Genomic DNA, 22869 nt, shown 5'->3' with positions numbered 1-22869 from the left:
ACAAATGTAAATACCAGATCATTGACCAGCTTCCTCTTGGTTTGTTTTGTCACATCTTTGTCTTTCCAGTTTTTTGTCAAACCTGACGTTGCTGTTCTCCCCAACAATAACCGTATATTAATTTCTCCTCGACATTCTCCACTCACTTCGATCTTGGAACCCAGGAAGATGAAACTTTCCACTATTTTTCCACATAATCATCTCCCAATCTGAATACATGGATCTTCTCGGTTGACAAGATTTTCGTGTTTTTTAGGTTTAAATCAAGACCAGCTTTTTCACTTTCCTTCTTCACTCTCTGCAGCAGTTTCATGCATTCCTCTTTACTTTCTGCCAACAGAGTCGGACAATCAGCATACCTTCAATTGTTGATACATCTTCATCCAATCCTGACTCCAGCCTCTGTCTCATCAGAGTTTGCTTTCCCTCGTGATGTACTCACTATACAGATTGAACAAGTAAGGGGAGAGAATGCACCCTTATCTGACCCCTTTTATAATTCCAAACCAAGCCTAATGTTGGCTTAGTGGTTAGTGTGGCTGGCTTGGGATCTTAGGGTCCTGAGTTTGAGCCCCGTTAGCCGCAGCATTAACACGAGGTGGGGTTGACTCAGCCTGTCATCCTTCCAAGGCCGGCAAAATGAGCACCATTGTACTGGTATACGGGCACTGCATCAGCAGCATAGTCGCGTCCCAACAAAATGATAGCTACCCGGCAGCCAAGCTGCCATACGCAAGAAGACAGCGATTCCAAAGAATCCAAAGAAAGATTCCAGCAGAAACCATTCTGTCTTTCCATACTTTGTTCTTACTCCAGCTTCTTGTTTAGTAGATCAGGCTTCTTACCAGAGTGGATCATGCTTCTTACCAGACATATCAGGTGTTCCAACATCCCCATTTCTCTCAGCATAATTCACATTAATTCATGATTACCAAAAATGAAAGATTTGCTTTCTACACTATAATACTCTCATCCAGTGTGTCTGTCCGTTCAGGGCATGTCTTCCCCCGTTCAGGTACGGGCTTCAAAACCAAATCGCCACCATTTTGTTTGCTCCATATACGTCTGAGGCCTCTTAAGCATTTTTTGTTCTAATTCGATATCTGATTTCATTTTTCAGTCGTGAAGATGGTTTAAGACTCAGTTGCAGCAAAAGGTGAGAAAATCAGATGAATATTGGCATTTTTGGAGTAAAATGCATATTAATATCCATTTTGAATGTATTTGGTCAGATGCGATGTGGGGAGGAAAGGGGAAGAGGGGCAGGGAGAGGGGAGAGGACAGGGTGTGGGAGGAGGAGGGGGGGAGAAGAGTTGATGTCTTGAAGTCACATTTTGCATTACATGAAATTTCCACATTTCCCTGATAAGTAATTCGGTATTTATTTTTACTAAGCAAAAGTACAGTAACTGAAAACTGAAGTTCTGGATAGAACTGTAGTGTAAATATATTTATTCATGTTCCCGGGGTATATGTAAAGAGTCTATTTAAGGTGAGTTAACTCTTTTTTTCCAACCATCTAATTAAACAATACTTCAAAAAAACTTTGTACATAATTAATTGAATTTGTGGACTAACAATGGAATCCAATATTTATTCATAACGTTTGGTTTTAAGGAATTTTTTTTTATTTGTGAAGTGAAGTGTATTTGACGCTTTCAAATTTAAAAATCAACGACAGAAGTCAGTCAATAAGGTTCTCCTCACTCTCAAGTCAATCAGGTCAAGGCAGAAGTAAGTCTCCGCACCCTGTCAAACCCCTCACCCCTACCTCCCTTCTTCTCCTTTGTGCAAAATCCTCTCCAACTCCCCCCTCTCCTCTGAGCAGTGTGAGATGAGGGGCGAGAGCATAGAGGGGGGAGAGGAGAGGGAAGGGGAGAGAGTGTGGGAGGATGGGGGGGGGGAAAGAGAGAGTTGAGAGAGGGGGGAGAGTTGAGATCTTGAAGTCACATTTTACATTAAGTGGAATTACACATTCGTCATCATCATCATCATCATCATCATCATCATCATCATCATCATCATCATCATGAATGATGATGATGCTGAGACATTACAAACTCTATTTCACAAGTGCATGGACATGTATTCACAGATTATGTGAAGTAAATAAATTGTGTAGATTACATCATTTCTGGATCTGATGAATTGCCAATACCAATTTTGTAAAACTCCACGTACAGCATCTAACTCAAGATGTCCAAATGTCAGACATGTCTATTCCCGTGGGTTTCTCACGGGTGCCCAACTCGTCTGTACTATAAGAGATATGTTTTGTCTGTCTGTCTGTATGTCTGGGTGTCACCTTTTTCTCAGAGATGGCTGAACGGATGTTCGTCAAACTTTCAGAGGTTAATCAGTGAGTGCCCGGGAGTGTTTTTTCTTTTTTTGGCACAAAAAAATTGAAAATAATAATAAAATTAGAAAACAAACTTGGATTTTTTTTTTAATCACTCAATAATGCCCAAGCATTTGTATCTATGTGAAAGGTAATATTAAATGATCCCTGACCCTATTTCCTAGTGGGTGCAGGGAAGTGTTTAAGACCCCCACCAAAAAATAGAAAAAAAACAAAGCAATATTATTTCTTCAGAATGCCAAGAGGATTACAACAGCACCAAACAAGGCTGCGTACCCATGTGACTTGTAATCTATATAAAAAAAAGAGATACACCTTCCTTTCCTTGTCCCTAGCTGCTTGGTCAACGAGCATTTCATGCTTCATTAATTATTCTCTTCTGTGTTGAATGATCATTTGTAATATCTTGTTGGTGTGCGAATCAATTGTTTGGTTATTTGAAGTCTGAAAATGCCATGTAGACTGACTGTTTCCACCTTTATGCCGTATAATCCTACTCCAGATCTGTGTACAGATAGCTGTGAAAATTTTGATTGTTTCCTCCCCAACAACCTTAAAGAGTTATATTTGAATTTCATCAGCACCTGGTGTTTTTCCATTGCCAGCTCTTTCAAGACTCTCCATACCTGAAATTCCATCACTATTGTTTTTTTGCTCATTTTCTCTTTCTTCGAAGATTGCCATCATATTGCTTTCTCATTTGTATAGAGTTTCAGTATAGTCCTTCCATCTTTATTTCACCCGTGTTTCTTTCGTCAGATATTTTCATGTTCTACTCTTAAGGACCCAAATCCTTGACCTAAACTTTCCTGTGATCTCTGATCTTTTTAAAAAGATCTCTTGTTCTTCCCACACTGTTGTCACTTTCTATTTCTTTGCATGCATCTTTGAAATATTTATCTTTGTCTTTCCTAGGTTGCCGTTGGAAGTCGGCATTTAGCTGCTTAATGTCCTCTCTTGATGGGCCTTTGGTTTTCATCTCTACTCTTCTGTCTGCAATATTTATTGCCTCTTCTGACAGCCGTTTAGATGTCTTTCTGCTTGCCTTTGGAATGTTGCTTTTGGGCTCTTCTTTTACAATGTCTTCAACCTCTTGCCACAATTTGTCTAGCATTCTGTCAATTAGGTCCAGCTCTGCAAAAGGTTTTTTTTTTTAAACCTTTATTAACCTCCGCCATCTTCGAAGATGGATGGAGGTTACTGTTTTCACCCCTTTCTGTTTGTTTGTTTGTTTGTGAACAGTATTACAGAAAAACTCGACGGATTTCGACGAAACTTGGTGGGGGGGGGGTTAGGTATGGTCCAAGGATCATGCCATTAAATTTTGGACTTGGTCCCCCCCCCCCCCCAAAAAAAATTGTTAGAGAAAAAAAAAATTATTTTTTGCATTTCTACATGTTTTAAGTGATTTCCAACCCCCCCCAAAAAAATTTAACCCCCCCCCCAAAAAAATTGTTAGAGAAATTTTTTTTGCATTTCTACATGTTTTAAGTGATTTCCACCCCCCAAAAAAATTGTTACCCCCCAAAAAATAGATTAATTTTTTTTTGCATTTCTACATGTTTTAAGTGATTTCCAACCCCCCCCAAAAAAAATTGTTACCCCCCCAAAAAACATTGTTAGAGAATTTTTTTTGCATTTCTACATATTTTAAGTGATTTCCAACCCCCCCCAAAAAAAATTGTTTGAGAAAAATTTTTTTTTTGCATTTTACATGTTTTAAGTAATTTCCAATGCCCCCCCCAAAAAAATTGTTACCCCCCAAAAAAGGAATTTTTTTTGCATTTCTACATGTTTTAAGTGATTTCCAACCCCCCCCCAAAATTGTTAGAGAAAAAAAAATTTTGCAACTTTTTTTTCAACAAAATTTCGATATATTTTTTTTTTTTTTTGCATTTTTACATGTTTTAAGTGATTTCCAACCCCCTCCCCCCCCCCCCCAAAAAAAATGTTGGAGAAAAGAACTATAACTCTCAACACTGTTGACATATTTAATGAATAAGATATAAGGTTTACTTGAGTGACCCAGCAGTATTGGCGGCGGAGGTTTTGCACTCTCCCGAGTGCTCCCCCTCTAGTTGCATATTGTTTTGATAAGTTTTCAAGGTCATATCTGGTCAGAGTTTTTTTGTTCACCTTTCTCAATGTGACCTGGAGCTTTGCCACAAGGAGTTCAAGATCTGTCCCACATTCTGAACCTGGCAGTGTGTTGGCAGATTGCACAGCACTTCTCCATCTTCTGTCGATTCAAAATTAGTCAATGTGCTTTCCATGTTGCCAATCAGGTGAAGTCCATGTGTACAGTCTGCGCTTGGGTTGTTTGAACCATGGGCTTGCAATTATGAGATAATGCTCCACACAGAACTCCAGCATTCTCTCCCCTGGCTCATTTTGAATACCAAGTCCATGATTTCCTATTATCGCTGGTGCTCCTGCTTCTCCAGTTTTTGTATTCCAGTCTTCCATAATAATTAAAACATCTTTTTTAGGTACCTGTTCATCCTGGAATCTTCCATAAAACTCCTCTACATTTTCTTAATCTGCTGCAGAAGTTGGAGCATATATCGAAATCATGGTTGTGATCACTAGATGTCCTTTCAACATCACTGCTATTAACCTATCATTGACTGGGTTGTATCCCTGTACATACACTTTATACCTCTTTCATTATTTCGGATGCATGGAGTGAATTGCATACTGTACATGTCAGGAGTCTTGTACAAAGAAGTATGCGACTTAATTTGGGAAAATGGTTTCTTTAATCTTGGTTTGTTCAAATTAATTTTGGCGAGAAGTCATCATCATCTTGCCCAAAGTATTGTGAAATAAAAAAACAAAAATGAAATTAAAACGACTCAAATAAATCAGTCAAATGTAAAGATATATGCATTGGAGAGGTTAAACACAGACTTAAATGCAAAAGGCAGTGAGGATGCGTGACTGAGTTTGAAGACAACCAGACACCCACCGAGACTCTGCTTGAAAGCCGCTCCACAGCCTCGATGGGCCGGTCAAGGCTCGGCCGGCCGAGGTAGACATCTTGACTGTGGTGAAATGATGATAAAGTTGAGCGAAGGGCATTGTTGTTCACATAGTTGTCATCATCCACATGGCAAAACCATCTAGCATCAGAGAGTGAGGGAAGATGGGTATCGTCAACACAGTAATAATTTTGGAGGGCATTACTGAGCTCCTGAAATGAGAAAAATAAGCAAAAAATATGAAATAAGTCACTTAAGACATGTCCCCTTCACCACAAGCAAAAAAGAAGAAAGAAAAGAAGAGCGTCAGCCTATTAATTATATTATATTATAACTGCACTAGAAATCGAAGTGTCAACATCACTGTCATACCGAAGAAAAAAAAACCAAAAAAAAACCATGGAGTCTGGAACACTGACGGGTTCCTCCTGTGTTAAGCCCATTTTTACATACCGATTCCCCTAAACGCTGCCAATACACCATTATACGGTAGCTGTAAGTTAGAAACACGTTCAGTAAGTTCTGTGGTCGTCCGGAAGACGTCAAATACGTCTACATATGTCAATGTGCGTTGGAGATACGTTACTCATAGGTTCAAAACACATTACTCATAGGTTAGAAATAAGTTTCGGGTAAGCTAGACATTACCTCAACGTGTTTCGACTTATGAGTAACTTACAAGTAACGCGTGTCGACGTGTGTCAACGATCGCGTAATGTGCCTACAAATTATGGCCAGCGTATGCGGAACGTGTGTCATACGCTGGCATACGTTGAAAAATTTTGAGCATCATAAAATTTGTCGACGAGCTCGGCGTACTACGACTTATGCCAGCATGCTTCAGTGTGCTCTTAACGTATACAAAACTTACCCATAACGTGTTCGACGTGTGCCAGCGTTTTAGACAAATTTTTCAGACGTCGGCATACGCTGGCTAAATCGTCAAGGTGTGACAGCGGCTTTAGCAAGAAAAATACCGATCACGTACTTCCTGCCCGATTTAATGAAGGCGTCGTATTCCACAGACATCTTGCAAGAAAGTGCCTGGCGATTGTGTGCGGCAGAGCAGTTTGTGTTGATGAGCCGGTCACCTGAAAAGGGGAGCAAAAAGTTTTCAGGCAGAATAAAAAAATTAAAACAAAGTGGGAAGAACAAGGGATAGATAGAAAAAGAGCAGAACAAGAAGGGCACTCGGTACAGCACATACCCCCACAATGCAATACCTGATCCGCGAGAACATATCGGGCCCAATACATTTTTGAGATATCGTGCTATATATCGTTTTTGGCCCCCATCTCTCAATGGTGAAGAATCACTTAAAGAATTCCAGTAGTCGGATCCGGATCCGGATCTTCACGAAAATCGAATCAGCTCATCCTTATCACATACCGAACCTGTTCAGAAAATTTCATCCGAATCTGTCCCAAACTTTTTGAGATATCCTGCACACAGGCAGGCAAACAAACAGACAAACAAACAGACAGAAAGGGGTGAAAACATAACCTCCTTCACCTTTGGTGGCGGAGGTAATAAAGATAATAAATGGTGATAAAGAAAAAGACAATAACCACTTCTGCCTCGTTCATATGCAGCACAAGATTGTGGGGTGGAATCATTGGCTGAGGTCATGGCTGTGCCATTGATGCCATGCCCTCTGCCGGTTCGGGCAGGAATTTACAATTTGCACATGGTGCCGGTGACAGCTCGTCTACTCTTTGTGAAGTACACCATGGGATCTTTAACATTCACCAATGAATACCGGCAGACAGGACACCCGTTTAACGTCCACCCCAAGGGACGGCACACATATTGATAAATCACCCTGCCTGTGAAACACTGGGATAACAGTTTATCGCTGGGTCACGATTAGAACCCAGGCCAGACAGGTAAGTAAGGACTGAAGAGTTAAACTAAAACCAGATTGCAAAGGTGCCCTTACCGAGTATCTTCCTGGCTTTCTCATCTTCGGTGTCCGTAAATACGTAGGTCTGTTAGGAAGAAGAAAAACAGGATGCCATTATGTGGATTGAGCACTCGATTCGACCCGATACCTGCTTTGCATCAAAAGTGGATTACATTGCTCATTTACACACTGCACGTTAACGTACCCCTCCCTCCAGATGCTCAAACAGGCGCTCAATTACAATATGTTAATGCCTTCACATCTGGTCAGAATTTCTGTGCTTCGTAGAGTTCAATCTCATTTGTTCCAACAGGTGTTACATTGGGCTCCAGAAAGACAGGATGAATAAAAAAAATTATTGGATTTTTTTTCTTAGTTAATCAAGCTGATGGCTTTCCAATCTATCTTGTGTAATGTTTATGTTAATTGACTATTACAGCTTCACAGACGCCTTTTAGCAACAATTACTGGGGTCATGCATTTGCGGTTACTAGGCTGCTGATTTGCATCATTTCTGACTGTAAGACTACGCCTGCTGATGCAGTGTGTCCCACCTCTGTAGATTGAGGCAGCTATTTGGAATCTAGCCATCGTGCCAGCTTATTTCAAAAGGTACCATGGGATCTTCAATGTTCATAAGCAAATGCTCTCAGATGGTATCGCTGGCTTAACGTCTCTTCCAAAGAAAAGCACACTCATTGAACGACCTCCATGACTGCAAAAGGACGAGGATGATAGTTGATAGTCAGGTGAGGAATCGGACCAAGACCAAATAGCTTAAAGGGGAGTGAACCATCTCTGAGCTATCTTATCAGCCCTGTCCATCCTACGATTGAGGTTACCAGCGTAACCAGCCCAGTAGCCTGGTCTTGTAAAGAGATACCGTAGGATGATTGAGGTCTACATTGCAGATGGGTCGGTGGTTCAGCTGGATTAAGATAATTACGTCTGCCACTAAAAGTAGGAGGTGGTTATATTTTCACCCCTGCTTGTTTGTCTGTCTGTCTGTGAACAGGATGTCTCAAAAGTTGTGGATGGACTCGGCCAAAATTTGGTGGAGAGGTTGCGTGTGTGACAAGGGCGAAATAATTAGATTTTGGTGAAGATCCAGATCTGAAAATTTTTAAAGTGATTCTTCACCATTGAGAGATGGGGCCAAAAAACGATATGTAGCACGATATCTCAAAAGGTTGTGGACGGATTCGGTAAAAATTTCCTGGAAAGGTTGGATGTGTGACAAGGAAGAATTGATTTGATTTTGGTGAAGATCCGGATTCGAAAATGAGAATTTTTAAAGTGATTCTTCACCATTGAGAGATGGGGCCAAAAACAATACACTGGATATCGCATGATATTTCAAAAAGTTGTGGACAAGTTATGACAAGGCCAAATAATAATAATAAAAAATACAAATTGATCCTCCTTGCACGCTTCCTTTTTTGAAGCAGCCTCATTTAAAAAAAATATTTATTTTGTCAAACATCACGAGAAAAAAATTAAAATGAAATAAAATTTAAAATAAAAAATAATAAATCGCACCAGTGTTGGAAGGAAGCTGTGCAGTGAAACTACTGCACCACTCAAAAAGTATCCCCATGGGGACTGACGGTTACTTCCCCAATAGGCCAAACAATAAACCCCAAACAAAACAACAACACAATAAAAACAAAACAACAATAAACTAGAAACGACGAAACACGGTGGTTTGGGGAGGCTCTTCTTCATGTTGACGGGCGGACGAAAGGAAGGACATACAGTATATTGAAGCAGTTTGCACCGATTCAAAATGCAGATCTTCATGTTCGACTCTTGCACCATTCATTGAATCGATCATTTTCTCCATGTCGATACCGAGTTGTTTTTAAACTTTCACCGAGCTTCTACCGAGGTGGACCAGGGGTTGCTGGTGAGTCCACATCCCACAAATGTAAATCTGTGTATTTAATGTTTACTGAAGATCTAGATAGAAAGATGGTACAGCCAATCATTTAAATAATCACTAAGTGTGTATTTTCTTTTAATGTTTCGCCATACATGTATTACATACAGTATTTGTTTAAAACTGTGGATTGTATTTTCAATAGGCCAAGTGAGTGCGTCCGTGACGTGTCAGCAATGTGACCCACGTCATATTCCTTTGTGGGTAAAAAAAAACTGACATATCTGGTACATGACTCATGTAATTTTTCTTTTGGGGGAGTGTGGAGGTAAAAACACCAGAGTTGGTGTCAAAGCCACCCAATGCTCGCCTGTTTATACATTTATCGTTTTTAAAAGATGTCAAATAATTAATATTTTTTATAATTCTCTAACAATTTTTTTTGGGGGGGGGGGTTGGAAATCACTTAAAACATGTAGAAATGCAAAAAAAAAAAAAGATTTCTCTCTAACTTTTTTTTGGGGGGGGGACCAAGTCCAAAATCTAATGGCATGATCCTTGGACCATACCTAACCCCCCCACCAAGTTTTGTCGAAATCCTAATCACTTAAAACATGTAGAAATGTCCCAAAAAAATCTAAATTTTGAAAAAAAAGTTGCAAAAATTTTTTTTTCTCTAACAATTTTTTTTGGGGGGGGGTGGAAATCACTTAAAACATATAGAAATGCAAAAAAAAAAATTTTCTCTAACAATTTTTTTGGGGGGGGGGTTGGAAATCACTTAGAACATGTAGAAATGCAAAGATTTTTTTTCTAACAATTTTTTTGGGGGGTGGGGGGGGTTGGAAATCACTTAAAACATGTAGAAATGCAAAAAATATCGAAAATTTGTTGAAAAAAAAGTTGCAAAAATTTTTTTCTCGAACAATTTTTTTTGGGGAGGGGGTTGGAAATCACTTAAAACATGTAGAAATGCAAAAAAAAATTTCTATAACAATTTTTTTTGGGGGGGGGACCAAGTCCAAAATCTAATAGCATGATCCTTGGACCATACCTAACCCCCCCACCAAGTTTCGTCGAAATCCGTCGAGGAGTTTTTCCATAATACAAAGAATTTAACATTTTTACGCTCATGCTCACACCGGGGGTATCGCTATAGCTCTCTGTTCTTCGAACAGGCGAGCTAAAAATGGCATGTCGGGTACATGATTTGTTGGTTACTGAAAGCCGGTGGCCATTTTGAAAATAAAATAAATAATAACAAATCTATATATTACTCAAACTCTCATCTTGTATGAATGTATATATATATATATATATATATATATATATATATATATATATGTATGTATATGTATATGTATATGTATATGTATGTATATGTATGTATGTATGTATGTTACCGAAATACAGCCAAAACAGTACACGATAGCGCAAAAATTTTCGGCCTCACCATTCACCTGTGGTGTGCAGTATCAAGTTTTGTTCAAATCGGGCAACGAAAAAAAATATAAAAAATCAATTCCCGATTCAGTCAAGTTTTGGTATGACGATCCATAAAGTGCAAGGACAAATCATGGAGAATGTTGATATACCTCGAGAAACCGGTTGGCCGAACGGTGATTCCTGAGGTAAATGCTCAAATTTTCTTGAAGTTAAAGTTTGACCACTAAATAAGATTAAAATTTTGTCTCTTTTATTTTTTCATCAACTGCTGTCACAACGGGAACCCAACGGGTTCACGGGTCGTCTGCTAACAAATAAAAAGGGTCGCTCCTTCTTTTTAAAAAAAAAATCCTGACGATCAACTGATATTTAAATTTTTTTTGCTCAAGACAAGGTGGATTATTTGATTTGGAGACAAGAACAAGCATTTTCGGTTTCGGTTCAGGTCCGGATGCAGATCTGGCCTATCAGTGGGATACAAAATGTAAACTGCTCAGCCTGGCGGAGATGTGCGCTCTACCGAGTGCTATTCTAGTTTCAAAGGAACGTGTGCTCCCTAATGCAACCCTTCTGTGAGCAATCTGCCAGAGGGGAATTGATGTTTAATCAGATTCTGCTTGGGATATAACTTGGGGCCAGACAGCTGAAATTGTGCATTCTAACAGAATCGCCCTGGTTACCAACATGCACTTTAGACATCATATTATTTATTAGTAGTGCAAAACCTGTTGTTGGCTTAACGGTTAATAGGGCTGGCTGAAGACCTTATGGTCTTGAGTTTGAGTCCCCGTTGTGCCGTTAAATGACAGTAACATGCCGGTTGACTCAGCTGTCATCCTTCCAAGGTCGGCAAAATGAGTACCAGCTTCCTGGAAACAGGGGGGCACTGCATCAGCGGCACAGCCATGCTCCTAGCAATGATGCAACCAGTGGCCACAGGCTGCATATGAAAATAATAATTAGGAGTGCAGGGTGTCCCTGAAGTAAGTACTCATTTTGATTTATTGACGACAACACAAGCATACACAACTTTCCAGTTGAAACTTATCTGGAGCAGTTAGAGTAATGTTTGCAGTTTTTGGGATCCCAACCTGAACCAAAATCGAATCGGCTTGTTCTTCCCACCTAACAAATGAGATAGCTTGCTATGCAGTACAGTATATTGTTGTTGGCCATATCCCTCAATGGTGAAGAATTACTTTAAATAAATAAAAATTAAATTCTCCAATCCAGATCTTCACCGGAATCAAATCAACTAGTCTTTGTCACACAACCAACCTGTCCACAAAGATTGGTGCAAATCCGTCTTCAATTTTTGGAGATATCGTGATATATATCGTTTTGGCGCTATCTCTCAATGGTGATGAATCCCTTAAAAAAATGCTGGAATCCGAATCCAGATCTGGTTCTTCACCAAAATCGAATCAATTATTCCTCGTCACACAACCAACCTCTTCACTGAGTTTTGTCCAAATCCATCCATAACGTTTTGAGACATCGTGCTATATATCATTTTTGGCCCGATCACTAAATGGTGACGAATCACAACTTAAAGAAGCCTGGAGTTGGCTTAGTGGTTAGGGTGGTGGCTTGGGATCCCAGAGCGGTTAGGGTGGTGGCTTGGGACCCTAGAGCGGTTAGGGTGGTGGCTTGGGATCCGAGGGTCCTGAGTTCAAGCCACGTTTCCACTGAATTAACACCAGGAGGTTGACTCACCCTGTCATCCTTCGGAGGTCAGCGAAATGAGCACCAGAGTGCACTAGTAATCGGGGCACTGGATTAGCGGCATTGCTGTGCCCCGAACAAATGAGGCAACCAGCAGCCAAAAGGCTGTACACGAAGGGAACAACTTAAAGAAAATTTATAAAACACGACTATCTCGATCTATATCCGGATCTTCGCCAAAATCAAATCATTTCGTCCTTGTCACAGATCCAACCTGTCCAGCAAATTCGGGTCACAATCTGTCCACAACTTTTTGAGACATCCTTTTCACAGATAGATAGACAGACAAACATACAAACAGACAGGGATGAAAACGTAACTTCCGTCCACAACACCGCGAGGCTCGAGTTATAATACGAGTGCAAACATTGATCCAGTTATTAATCCTCATGATAAATCATCCAGGAGCCTTATTTTTAACAACACGTGGCCTCTCTCATCATGAAGGATGCAATTCTCGTGAAACTTTGTCTCCAAAACCTTCACCATTTGATTTTTTTTTTATGCAGAGCAGCAAAGTGTCGATGAGAAAAAGGATTTGTTTGACATGTTACTCGATTACAATAAAGCGTTGTTAATAACACGATAATATGACGTCTCTCTCCAGGTTTTTTTGAAAGGGCAAGCAAGAGAAGGAGAAATAATTTGAACATTTCAGTGTACACCTGTTATAAAAATGAAAAGCATGGATTATGATGCATTGGTTATTACCCCCCCCCCTTTCATTACAAATGTGTGGAATGGAAAACTATGAAGTGAAGGAATCGACAGCAGATGGCTGATAAATGGCATCCAATATGGCAGCAATCTGCATTGTGGTCAACCGGATGACCTTGGATATTCTAGATGGATCCTCGATTACAAGTACATCACGTGATCTTCATTCGAGACCATCTTCCTCTTACTTGTGCAATGAAATGGCATGGCATTTGGCTTCCTCTCCTTTTATTTCATTATTTATTTTAGATTCCCTTCACAATGAACTCCCATCACCACCTCCCCCAAGTCCGGTGATGGCTTAACTGTCAAGGTGGTTGGCTTAAGATCTTAGTGACTTGGGGTCTTGAGTTTGAGCCCCTGTCATTCAGTTGAAAGAACATATCAGGTGGGTTGACTCAGCCTGTCATCATACCCCCTCCGTCACCACGTCACCCTTTCCCCACCTCTCCTTCACCTTTGGATATGGGAGTAGATGGCCCCTTCAACATCAAATATACAATATGGTGAACAAAGAGCTTTTACAACAGAGAAAGTGCAAAAAAAATTAATTAATCTGGTACGCCTGTGTTACAAAATGCAGAGCAAAGGCTTATAATCTCATGCGGACAGAGCTCCAAGTGTTCTTCAGTCCCCCCCCCCCCCCCCCCACAAGTACATAACCACAAATGTTATCTGAAGAGCTAAAAATATGACAAACAAAGGCTAGAATGCCACGCATGTCAGATGGCTGCGGTGCAACTCGATTATCAATTCAGCTGGCATTCCCACAAACATCCAGTACTGCCAGATCCACTTGGCATTCTAACTAGTCATCTTCAGCACCATCGACATAATACTTAAGCATGGTGGAAGAGGAGGCTAATGAAGAAAAGGGAAATAAGGAGGAGGTGGAAGATAAGAAATTGCATTACTAGCATGCCATTCTTTGTCCGGGACATTAAGCTGGTTGTCTATTTTTCGAGCATTTACAGACTTTCCTACCACCATTGAAGTACGTAGTGTCTCGCACGTTACAAGTTAATTCTTCGACTTGAATGGGTCACCTAATGGATGGACAGTACGTCATGCGCTGTCTCCGTCCATGGGCGGACCTCCGCAGCATTTATTTCTGAGCCATTATTTCTGGTTATTTATTTATTTATTTATTTATTTCCATTATTTCTGAGCCAATCTCCTCCAAATTTGGTACGGACAGACGTACCGTAGTTCAATTCACCAAAACCCCATGTTGTTTTTCTTCTTCTTTGATGTAGGCCCTCATTCCGCTTTTTAAGGAGTGACAAAGTGAAACACTAAAAATCATGCACTTTTCATTAGCATTCCCTTGTACTCAAGTGAACGGAGAAAGAAGTTGGTATGAAGCTGTTTTCCAACCGCCATCAGCCCCTACGGGAACCCATAGAATCACTTCGGATTAAAGCAGTTTTGGAGATTTTTCAGAGGTCAAAGGTAAAAATCAGTCACAAAATTAAGGTTTTTGGTCGAGCAAACATTTACATTTCAACCAAACCAGACAAGACTTCATACAAAAATACCTTACTAAAGGTGAACATAAAACACAATATGCTGTGTGTCCCTTTTCTGATGTGATCAATAGGATTTCCGATGCATAAAAATCCCATCAGACTTTTTTTTCTTGTTTCGTATGCAGCCTCTGGCTGTATCATTGCTGGGAGTACAGCTGTGCAGTTGATGCAGTGACCCTCATTTCCAGGAAGCTGGTATTCATCTTGCCCACCTTGGAGGGATGGCAGGCTGAATAAACCCACCTGGTGTTTTTAATGGCAAAAAACAGGGGCTCAAACTCAAGACCCTAAGATCTTAAGGCAGCCACTTTAACTGTTAAGCCAACACACAGCTTACCCCTTCAGACTGGAGGAGGTAGACATTGGTATGTTCTGTTCTTTTCGATTTTATAGGGGTCAAAAATCTAACTTTGGTTGCAAAGTTAAGGTTTTTGAACAAAGACACTTTTAAAATCAATTCACACAACACTTGGACACATAAAAACACCTGGTCACAGGTCCAAAAAAGGAATCTCAAACATTGGTCTGGTGTCTTAATATCGCCAAGGTTTGTGTGTGCTCATGTATATGTGGTTGTAGATGGCCGACTCCTCTCCCTTCCAAATTGTCCACATGCCCCTGGTTCAGGGACTGTCATTCGGCCCTTTGTTCACTCTTTGAACTCGTGGCTGGTTTACCAGCCGCTGTTCAAACCTCCATATAACCGAGTGGTTGGATCTTTCTCCAGGAAGCCCAGGGTGGGGGAGCCGAAAGTCCAAGAAGCTCAGGGTTCAAAGGGTTAATGATCTCCTAATGATGACAACCCAATCGATCCACCCTTGAACCGTCCACAGATCACAGATAGGAAAATGAAATTTCACTTCAGTAAACAAATGAGATGCGTAACATGGAATGTTCTCATTCTCCATCAAGATGTCACAATTCTCCTGATCCCCCCCCCCCCGAGAACTCTCTTGCTTGAGGATTAATCGAGCCGGTCTTCAGGAGATGCATTACCTAGATTTAGGTAAGACGCTGAGCGATGGGTGTTACTATTTCTGGTCTGGCAGAACTGATCATATCCACCAGGCAGGAGTTGCAATAGCCCTGGACCAAACAACAAGGAAGGACCTCACCCAATGGAATCCCTTGTCACCTCACTTGTTATCAGATTCGACCATTATCATGGACACACGACTGTCTTAGTTTGCTTCACAGTAACCTAACTGGATGACGAAGTTAAAAAAGGACAGCTTCTATGACTCACTTGCATCTGAACTTCCTCGAACAAGCTGTCATCATCTAGTTGCTGCACTCGGGGATTTTAGTGTTCATATTGGATCAAACTGCGTCGTCGGAAGATGTATCATTGGCCCTGTTTGATCAGGCAGTGAAAATGATTTGAGTACCTGCTTACTTGATTTGTGTAGATTACATGATACTTACGTCGAGAGCTCTTGGTTTACAAGAAAACTGAACTACCAATATAACTGGTATAGCAATGATGGATTCATCCACCAATCCATTGACTATATCCTGCTCGCATACCGAAGGTTCTCAAGTATGCAATCCTGCAAGGTTTGCAGAAGTGCTTAGCTTAGTTGTTCTGACCATCGACTACTGTTCTCTCTTCACATCAAAACAAGACGAGAGGTGCTGAACAGTTGTCGCTTCATTGCAGCTTCTCTGTCACATCCTCTGACCGCCCACAAATACAGTACCAGTCAAAAGTTTGGACACACCTACTCATTCAAGGGCTTTTCTTTATTTTTACTATCTTCTACATTGTAGAATAATGGTGAAGACATCAAAACTATGAAATAGCACATATGGAATTATGTCGTATCCAAAAAAGTGTTAAACTAATCAAAATATATTTTATATTTTAGATTCTTCAAAGTAGCCACTCTTTGCCTTGATGACAGCTTTGCACACTCTTGGCATTCTCTCAACCAGCTTCGTGAGGTAGTCACCTGGAATGCTTTTCCATTAACAGGTGTGCCTGGTTGAAAGTTAATTTGTGGAATTTCTGTCCTTCTTCATGCGTTTGAGCCATCACAAAAGAACTGTGCATCTTTCTGACTTTACTCGCACTTCACAACAGCCTTGACATCATCGTCAAAAGAAAAATGTTCTCCACAACTCGGTGGGCTGTAAGAAGGTGAAACGTCGTCGACCAATTAATTGCTTGACGTGCTCCTTTTAAATGAATAGCAAGGCAATTGGAGTTGGCCGATAAAGAGTGCTAATTGCTTTGCTGATGGACGGGTAGGCATTACATCGACTGGTAAAGTTTTAACAACATGTCATTCAAAAGGTCCGGAAGTACAGTTTGGAATTATTTTCGGAAGGTTAAAGAAGACGGTCCAAAAGATGTATGCTCATTTTGTTCAATAGACATTCCTTATCACTTCAATATGTCGAATATGCCAAAAACATTTTAAAACCAAACATCAAAGAGAGTACCTATTAGTGACAGTTGAGAACGCGGATTCAAGTAAACCAAAGTCTGCAGTTCAGCAACAAGTTCACTTTCGGAATCGAAGATTTTCAGCACTTTTCTCCCTGGTACGCTGCCTTCCCTTCCCCTCACGCTGCCTTCCCTTCCCCTCATGCTGCCTTCCCTTCCCCTCACGCTTCCTACCCTTCCCCCATACCTCCTCACTCCCCCTCCTTACTCGCCCCCCCCTCTCTCTTCCCTACTCCCACTCCTCACTCCCCCTCCTTCCTCGCTCCCCCACCACTCCTCGCTCCCCCTCTCTCTGTCCCCCTCCCCACTCTCCCCCTCTCTTTCTTTCTCCCCCACCCCTCTATTTCTCCTCCCCCCTCGTGTTCCCATCAGCGAAGCGACGGGTGGTATATATGACATCACATATGACTATATATATGTGATGACTAGTATAAACACATACATGACTTCTGACTGATAATTTCATAAATTTTCCCAAAAGTACAAATATCATTGGAATAACCAAAACTTTTGCACGGTACTGTACATAAACACAAACACACAATGGCATTCCCGGAAACTGCAGCAAGGGAAGACCCAATGATGACTGTATAAACATGGAATACCCAAGCAGAAACAAGTCCAGAAAGCACCTTTCTGGCTTCATGCCCATATCACCAGGAAAACTGAGACAGCAACCATGGGGAAACATAGGCTGAAAAGAGGTTTGTTTGCAGACTGTTGGCTTAAGCTAATGACTCATATCGAGCTCTTGCTTCGTCTGCAGATTGCAAAACAATTAGCGCAAGTGGGAGGCACACTTGGACATCCGCAAGCTATCATGCGAGTCAAAACTTTACCACTCAGGGATGTTAGTGGCTAGGAAATGTAGCCTTGTGAGAGACGTGTGGAACCCCAAACATCGAGTACGACTGGCTTACATGTAGATAATACATCATCCGATGGATGAACAGGTCACATGGTGCTATACGTCATGTGGCTTTGACCATTTTTTTTTAAACCTCCCTAAAATAATGTCCCCTTGAAAAGACAAAAAAAGGCATGTCCAATTAAAATCCCCAGGCTCCACCAAACCTGTGTTCAAAACTTTCACCTTTTGTTGCATTATAGCTTGGAATTAAATTGCATTGAATCAGACTTTTTCCACCTTTATTTACACATCATAACCCACAACTTCCAAGTGAAAAACAAATTCCACAGTTTTGAGAAAATTAGTTAAAAGTACAAAACCAGAATATCTTGGTTGGATAAGTGTCCACCCCCCTGAGTTAATACTTGGTGGACCTTTGACAGCAATTACATCTGTGAGTTTGTTATGATAGGTCTCAACCAACTTTGCACACCTTGATTGGGCAATATTTGCCCATTCTTCTGTGCAAAACTGTTCAAGCTCAGTCAAGTTGTGTGGGGAGCGTTGATGGACAGCAATCTTTAAGTCTTGCCACAGATTTTCGATGGGATTTAGGTCAGGGCTCTGACTGGGCCACTCAAGGACATTTATCTTTTTGTTCTTTAGCCACTCCACTGCAACTTTGGCTGTGTGCTTTGTGTCGTTGTCATGCTGAAAGGTGAATTTCCGTCCCAATTTCAGCTTTCTTGCAGGGTGCAGCAGGTTTTCTTCTTGGAGTTTTCTGTATTTTGCTCCATCTATTTTCCCTTTTTATCCTAACAACTGCCCAGTCCCTGCTGATGAAAAACATCCCCATAGCATGGTGCTGCCACCACCATGCTTCACAGTAGGGATTGTAGTCTTTTGGTGATGTGGTATGTTGGGTTTGTGCCAAATGTAACATTTTGCATTTAGGCCTAAAGGTCCCATCTTGGTTTCGTCAGACCACAAAACTTTTTGCCACATGGCTTCAGAATCTCCAGCGTAGTTTTTTTGCATACCTCAAATAGCACTCAAAAGTGGGCTTTGTTGAATCGTGGCTTCCTTCTTGCCACCCTACCTACCATACAGGCCAGACTTGTGGAATGCTTGGGATATTGGTGTCACATGCACACAGTGATCAATCTTTGTTTTAAAGGCCTGTAGCTCTTTAAAAGTTGCCATTGGCATCTTGGTGGCCTCTGATCAGTCTCCTCCTTGCTTGGTCATCCAGTTTGGAGGGACGGCCTGATCTCGACAGGGTCTTGGTGGTACCATACACCTTCCACTTCTTAATGATTGTCTTGACTGTACTTCAAGGGATATTCAAGGCCTTTGAAATATTTTATTCCCATCCCCTGATCTGTGCATTTCAACAACTTTATCCCAGAGGTCTTTTGAAAGATCCTTGGTTCTCATGGTTGTCTTTGCTGTGAAATGCACTATCCAGCAGAGGAAGCCAACATGAACAGCTTATATTCTGAAATAATCAGAATCACTGAAATTTAACACAGGTGGAGGCCCATTAACTTGGTGTGTGATTTTGAAGGTGATTGGTTACACCTGAGCGAGTTTACAATTGCTATTATAAGGGGGGTGGACACTTTTCCAACCAAGACATTGTAGTTTTGTATTTTTAGTTAATTTTCTGAAAATTGTAGAATTTGTTTTTCATTTGGAAGTTGTAGGTTACGATGTGAAAACAAAGGTGGGAAAAGTCTGTTTTAATGCAATTTAATTCCAGGCTATAAGGCAACAAAAGGTGAAATTTTTGAAAGGGGGTGTAGACTTTCTATTGGCATTGTATCGGAACACAATAGTATAACAACCCGTCAAAATGACTGATTGGAATTATTATATTTTGGGTCATCGGAGACTTTTTATTTATTTATTTTGGGTCTTAGGAGGTCATTTAGGTCTTTTGGGTCCTCTGGGTATTCCACGTGTTTTGGGTCCTCTGAATATTTTGGGTCCTTGTGCGGGGTCCTTTGGGGCTTTTGATGATAATGAACACCCAGTCTTGTTAAAAGATTGGCCCTTAAAACCCTACTCAAATTGTGTTAATGAAAGGGGATAGACAAATGCACAAACATTGTGTTATACATAGATACATACAAACATATCAAAGGAATCCATGGGACGTTCTCCAACCTTTAATTGAACAAACAGACTCTGAAAGGTTGGAGTCAATGTTTGTTCGATATAAGGTTGGAGAATTTACCATGGATTGCTTTTATTACACTCCCAACTTCAAGTATGTACAATATATATATATATATATATATATATATATATATATATATATATATATATATATATATATATATATATATATATATATATATATATATATAGTGAGGAGCACTCCCCAAATCTCCAATGGACATAAAGTCTGACACCAAAGCATCACATCCAATCTGGAGGCCTCGGCCTGACGACTCTATCAAACAGACAAAGATAACATGGTCAACATCAGTTAAACATCAAACAGAACCACCTATCTGGATTTTGGGCTTATTTTCCCTTATCAGGACGGCATACCGATAAATATCTAACTAATGATGATAACATTCATCGTTTAAACATCAATCGCACCTCCTGGCTGTTATGGTGAGAATCTCTGCGGATTATGTCTCACACAGTAAAACTGCATAATCCGCAAAGAACAACCATCCGTCTGCCACCCAGACGATTGTTCACGCTAATGCAAACTATTCAACCACAAGGTGCATCTTGTGATCGGCGGGTCAATCGAAATACGTGGAATGTGACAAGCACTCCCCTGATCTCCAATGGGCCTAAAGTCCTATACTTTGGACAATATATATATATATATATATATATATATATATATATATATATATATATATATATATATATACATATATACATATATACACAAATATATAGTGCCTATAAAAAGTTCCACAAGCGGATGGAAACTTGCTATGTTACCCTGATGATGCCCTAATGAGTGTGAAAATGGTGAGTGACATATTTTCATTCACTTATGACAACTTCCGACATATAATTACATTTCACATCATCGTAATTTGTGCGGGATGCCCTCTTCCAGGAGCCGCAGACATTGTGATGTTGGCGTCACAGCATTCGGCTTTGGTCAGAGAGCTGGTTTTATAACATATACATAATACATATATATATATATATATATATATATATATATATATATATATATATATATATATATATATGAAACAATACAATCTTACCATTCTGTAATGCCTTATGAGCAAGAGCTGATTGACGACGTGCAATCATTCCATTAACCGGAATTGATGGTGTAAGGGTTCGAGCATCCACTCCAAGTCTGGGATGTCGTTGGTTCAAACCCCTGCCGAGTCACACCAAAGACTTTAAAAATGGTACGTGCTGCTTCCTTACTTGACGCCAAGTGTTAAAAAGGATAAAGAACGTTCAATCCTCATTGGTATGGCATCCATGGGGAGGAGGAAATTCCTCCTGAAGAAGTGCCTTGCTGAGTGTGATGAGAAAAGTGGTGCCATTGTTGTGTCGTTGCTGGTACCCAGAGTATCCTGGGAAGTGAAGGCACTTCTCCCAAGCTCAGTGGTTTTGCTCAGTGTCTGTCTCATCAGTATGTCTGTGTGTGTGAGTGGCAGCTCCATTATGAGCCTTTGACCTTGTATTAAAAAAAATAAATGCTAACACCATCTGTTCGGTATTAGTAACACTCAACACAGCCCCTCTCTCTGTTGCTTAATTAATTTTTCCGAAATATTATTTGAAGTCTTCACATTTTATTGTGAAGACACCCAATATTTCCTTCCTTGTTCTGCCATCATTACTGTACCAAATATGGTGGTGAATGTTCCTTCTCTGGAAATAAGATCCACAGATTTGTAATTTGATGTCCAGGCACAGGTTTATGAGTCATTCTCCATGGTCATTTGTTTCTCCAGATCCATGGGATCCAAAGGCTGTGGTACAGCCAGTGCTGTCTGCACAAACCTCAATGTAAAAGTAACCAAGGATATGGGCCGTAAAGGAGTAAGGAATGTAGTAGCACAGTGAATAACTCGGTCTTTGAGAAGAAAAAGTCAAGATAATAGTCTGTATGTATTGGTTTCCTGTTCACTTGTGTTCTTAAAGAACAACCAGACCTTTGTTGCACGAGTGACCAGGTCAGGTCAGGTATGGGAGCATGCGCCAGAGTAGCGCGTCGCTGCGTCCACTTTCCGCCGGTACTCCAGGGGCCTCCGTCTGGCCATCCCCCAGGCAGATGCCTGACCCATCCCCATCTCCTTGAGATGCCAATCAACCTGCTGCAACCACGAGGCACGTGGTCGGCCCATAGGCCTCTTCCACTCACAAGACTCCCCCGCTGAGAGAATCTGGTGAGCAGGATCAGCGTCAGGAAAACGAGCCACATGGCCATACAGCCGCAGCTGACGCTCACGGACTATGCAGGTAACAAATCTCATTTGAGTCTCTCTCAGTAACCACTCGCTGGTCAGACTTTGTGTCCAACGATAGCCAAGGATTATCCAAAGAGACCTGGTACCAAAGGAATTAAGTCTCCATCTCAGATCCTTGGTCAGAGTCCAAGTCTCACATCCATTGAGCAAGACTGGAAGCACCAAGGACCTGAAGACTCGGACTTTCGTCCTCCCGCACAGGTACCGGCAGCACTACACCCCATTATCCAGTGAATCCATGACTCCCCAGGCCCGGCCCAGACGTCTATTGACCTCTGACTCACAGCCAGCAGAGACATGAATATCACTGCCAAGGTAAGTGAATCTCTCCACGAGTGACCAAAAAGGCCAAAGATCCAAATTATTATTTTTCAAATGTAAACTAAATGGAAAAAAAAATAAATGGAGTCACTGGTGTTATGTTGTTTTGTGGTAGCATCACTGTGACAGATGACCAATGTCATCCACGGAGCGGAACCAACATCGTGGAGAAAATGGATGAGGGAGAAAACGGTCCACCAGCTCTTTCAAAATGATACCAAGGATTATATGACAA

At 40.9% G+C, this 22869-nt stretch overlaps 1 protein-coding gene across 4 annotated transcripts in view; it reads right to left on the bottom strand.

The window, feature by feature from the left end:
- Window positions 1-22869, bottom strand: part of LOC147034655 (beta-1,3-N-acetylglucosaminyltransferase lunatic fringe-like) — a 136553-nt gene that overhangs the window by 15034 nt on the left and 98650 nt on the right. For all 4 annotated transcript variants that reach the window (XM_085886882.1, XM_085886901.1, XM_085886893.1 and 1 more), the window contains 3 exons: window positions 7280-7328; window positions 6329-6431; window positions 5328-5481 (listed from right to left, as the gene is read on the bottom strand). In XM_085886882.1, the coding sequence (XP_085743008.1) occupies window positions 5328-5481; window positions 6329-6431; window positions 7280-7328 (306 nt within the window). The remainder of the gene's footprint in view (window positions 1-5327; window positions 5482-6328; window positions 6432-7279; window positions 7329-22869) is intronic.

The sequence above is a fragment of the Eptatretus burgeri genome, chromosome 1, assembly GCF_056783735.1.
Source record: "Eptatretus burgeri isolate ZD-2024b chromosome 1, Ebu_testis_v1, whole genome shotgun sequence".
NCBI lineage: Eukaryota > Metazoa > Chordata > Myxini > Myxiniformes > Myxinidae > Eptatretus > Eptatretus burgeri.
The sequence above is the reverse complement of the archived record's forward strand: the minus strand, read 5'-3'. Positions and strand labels throughout refer to the sequence as shown.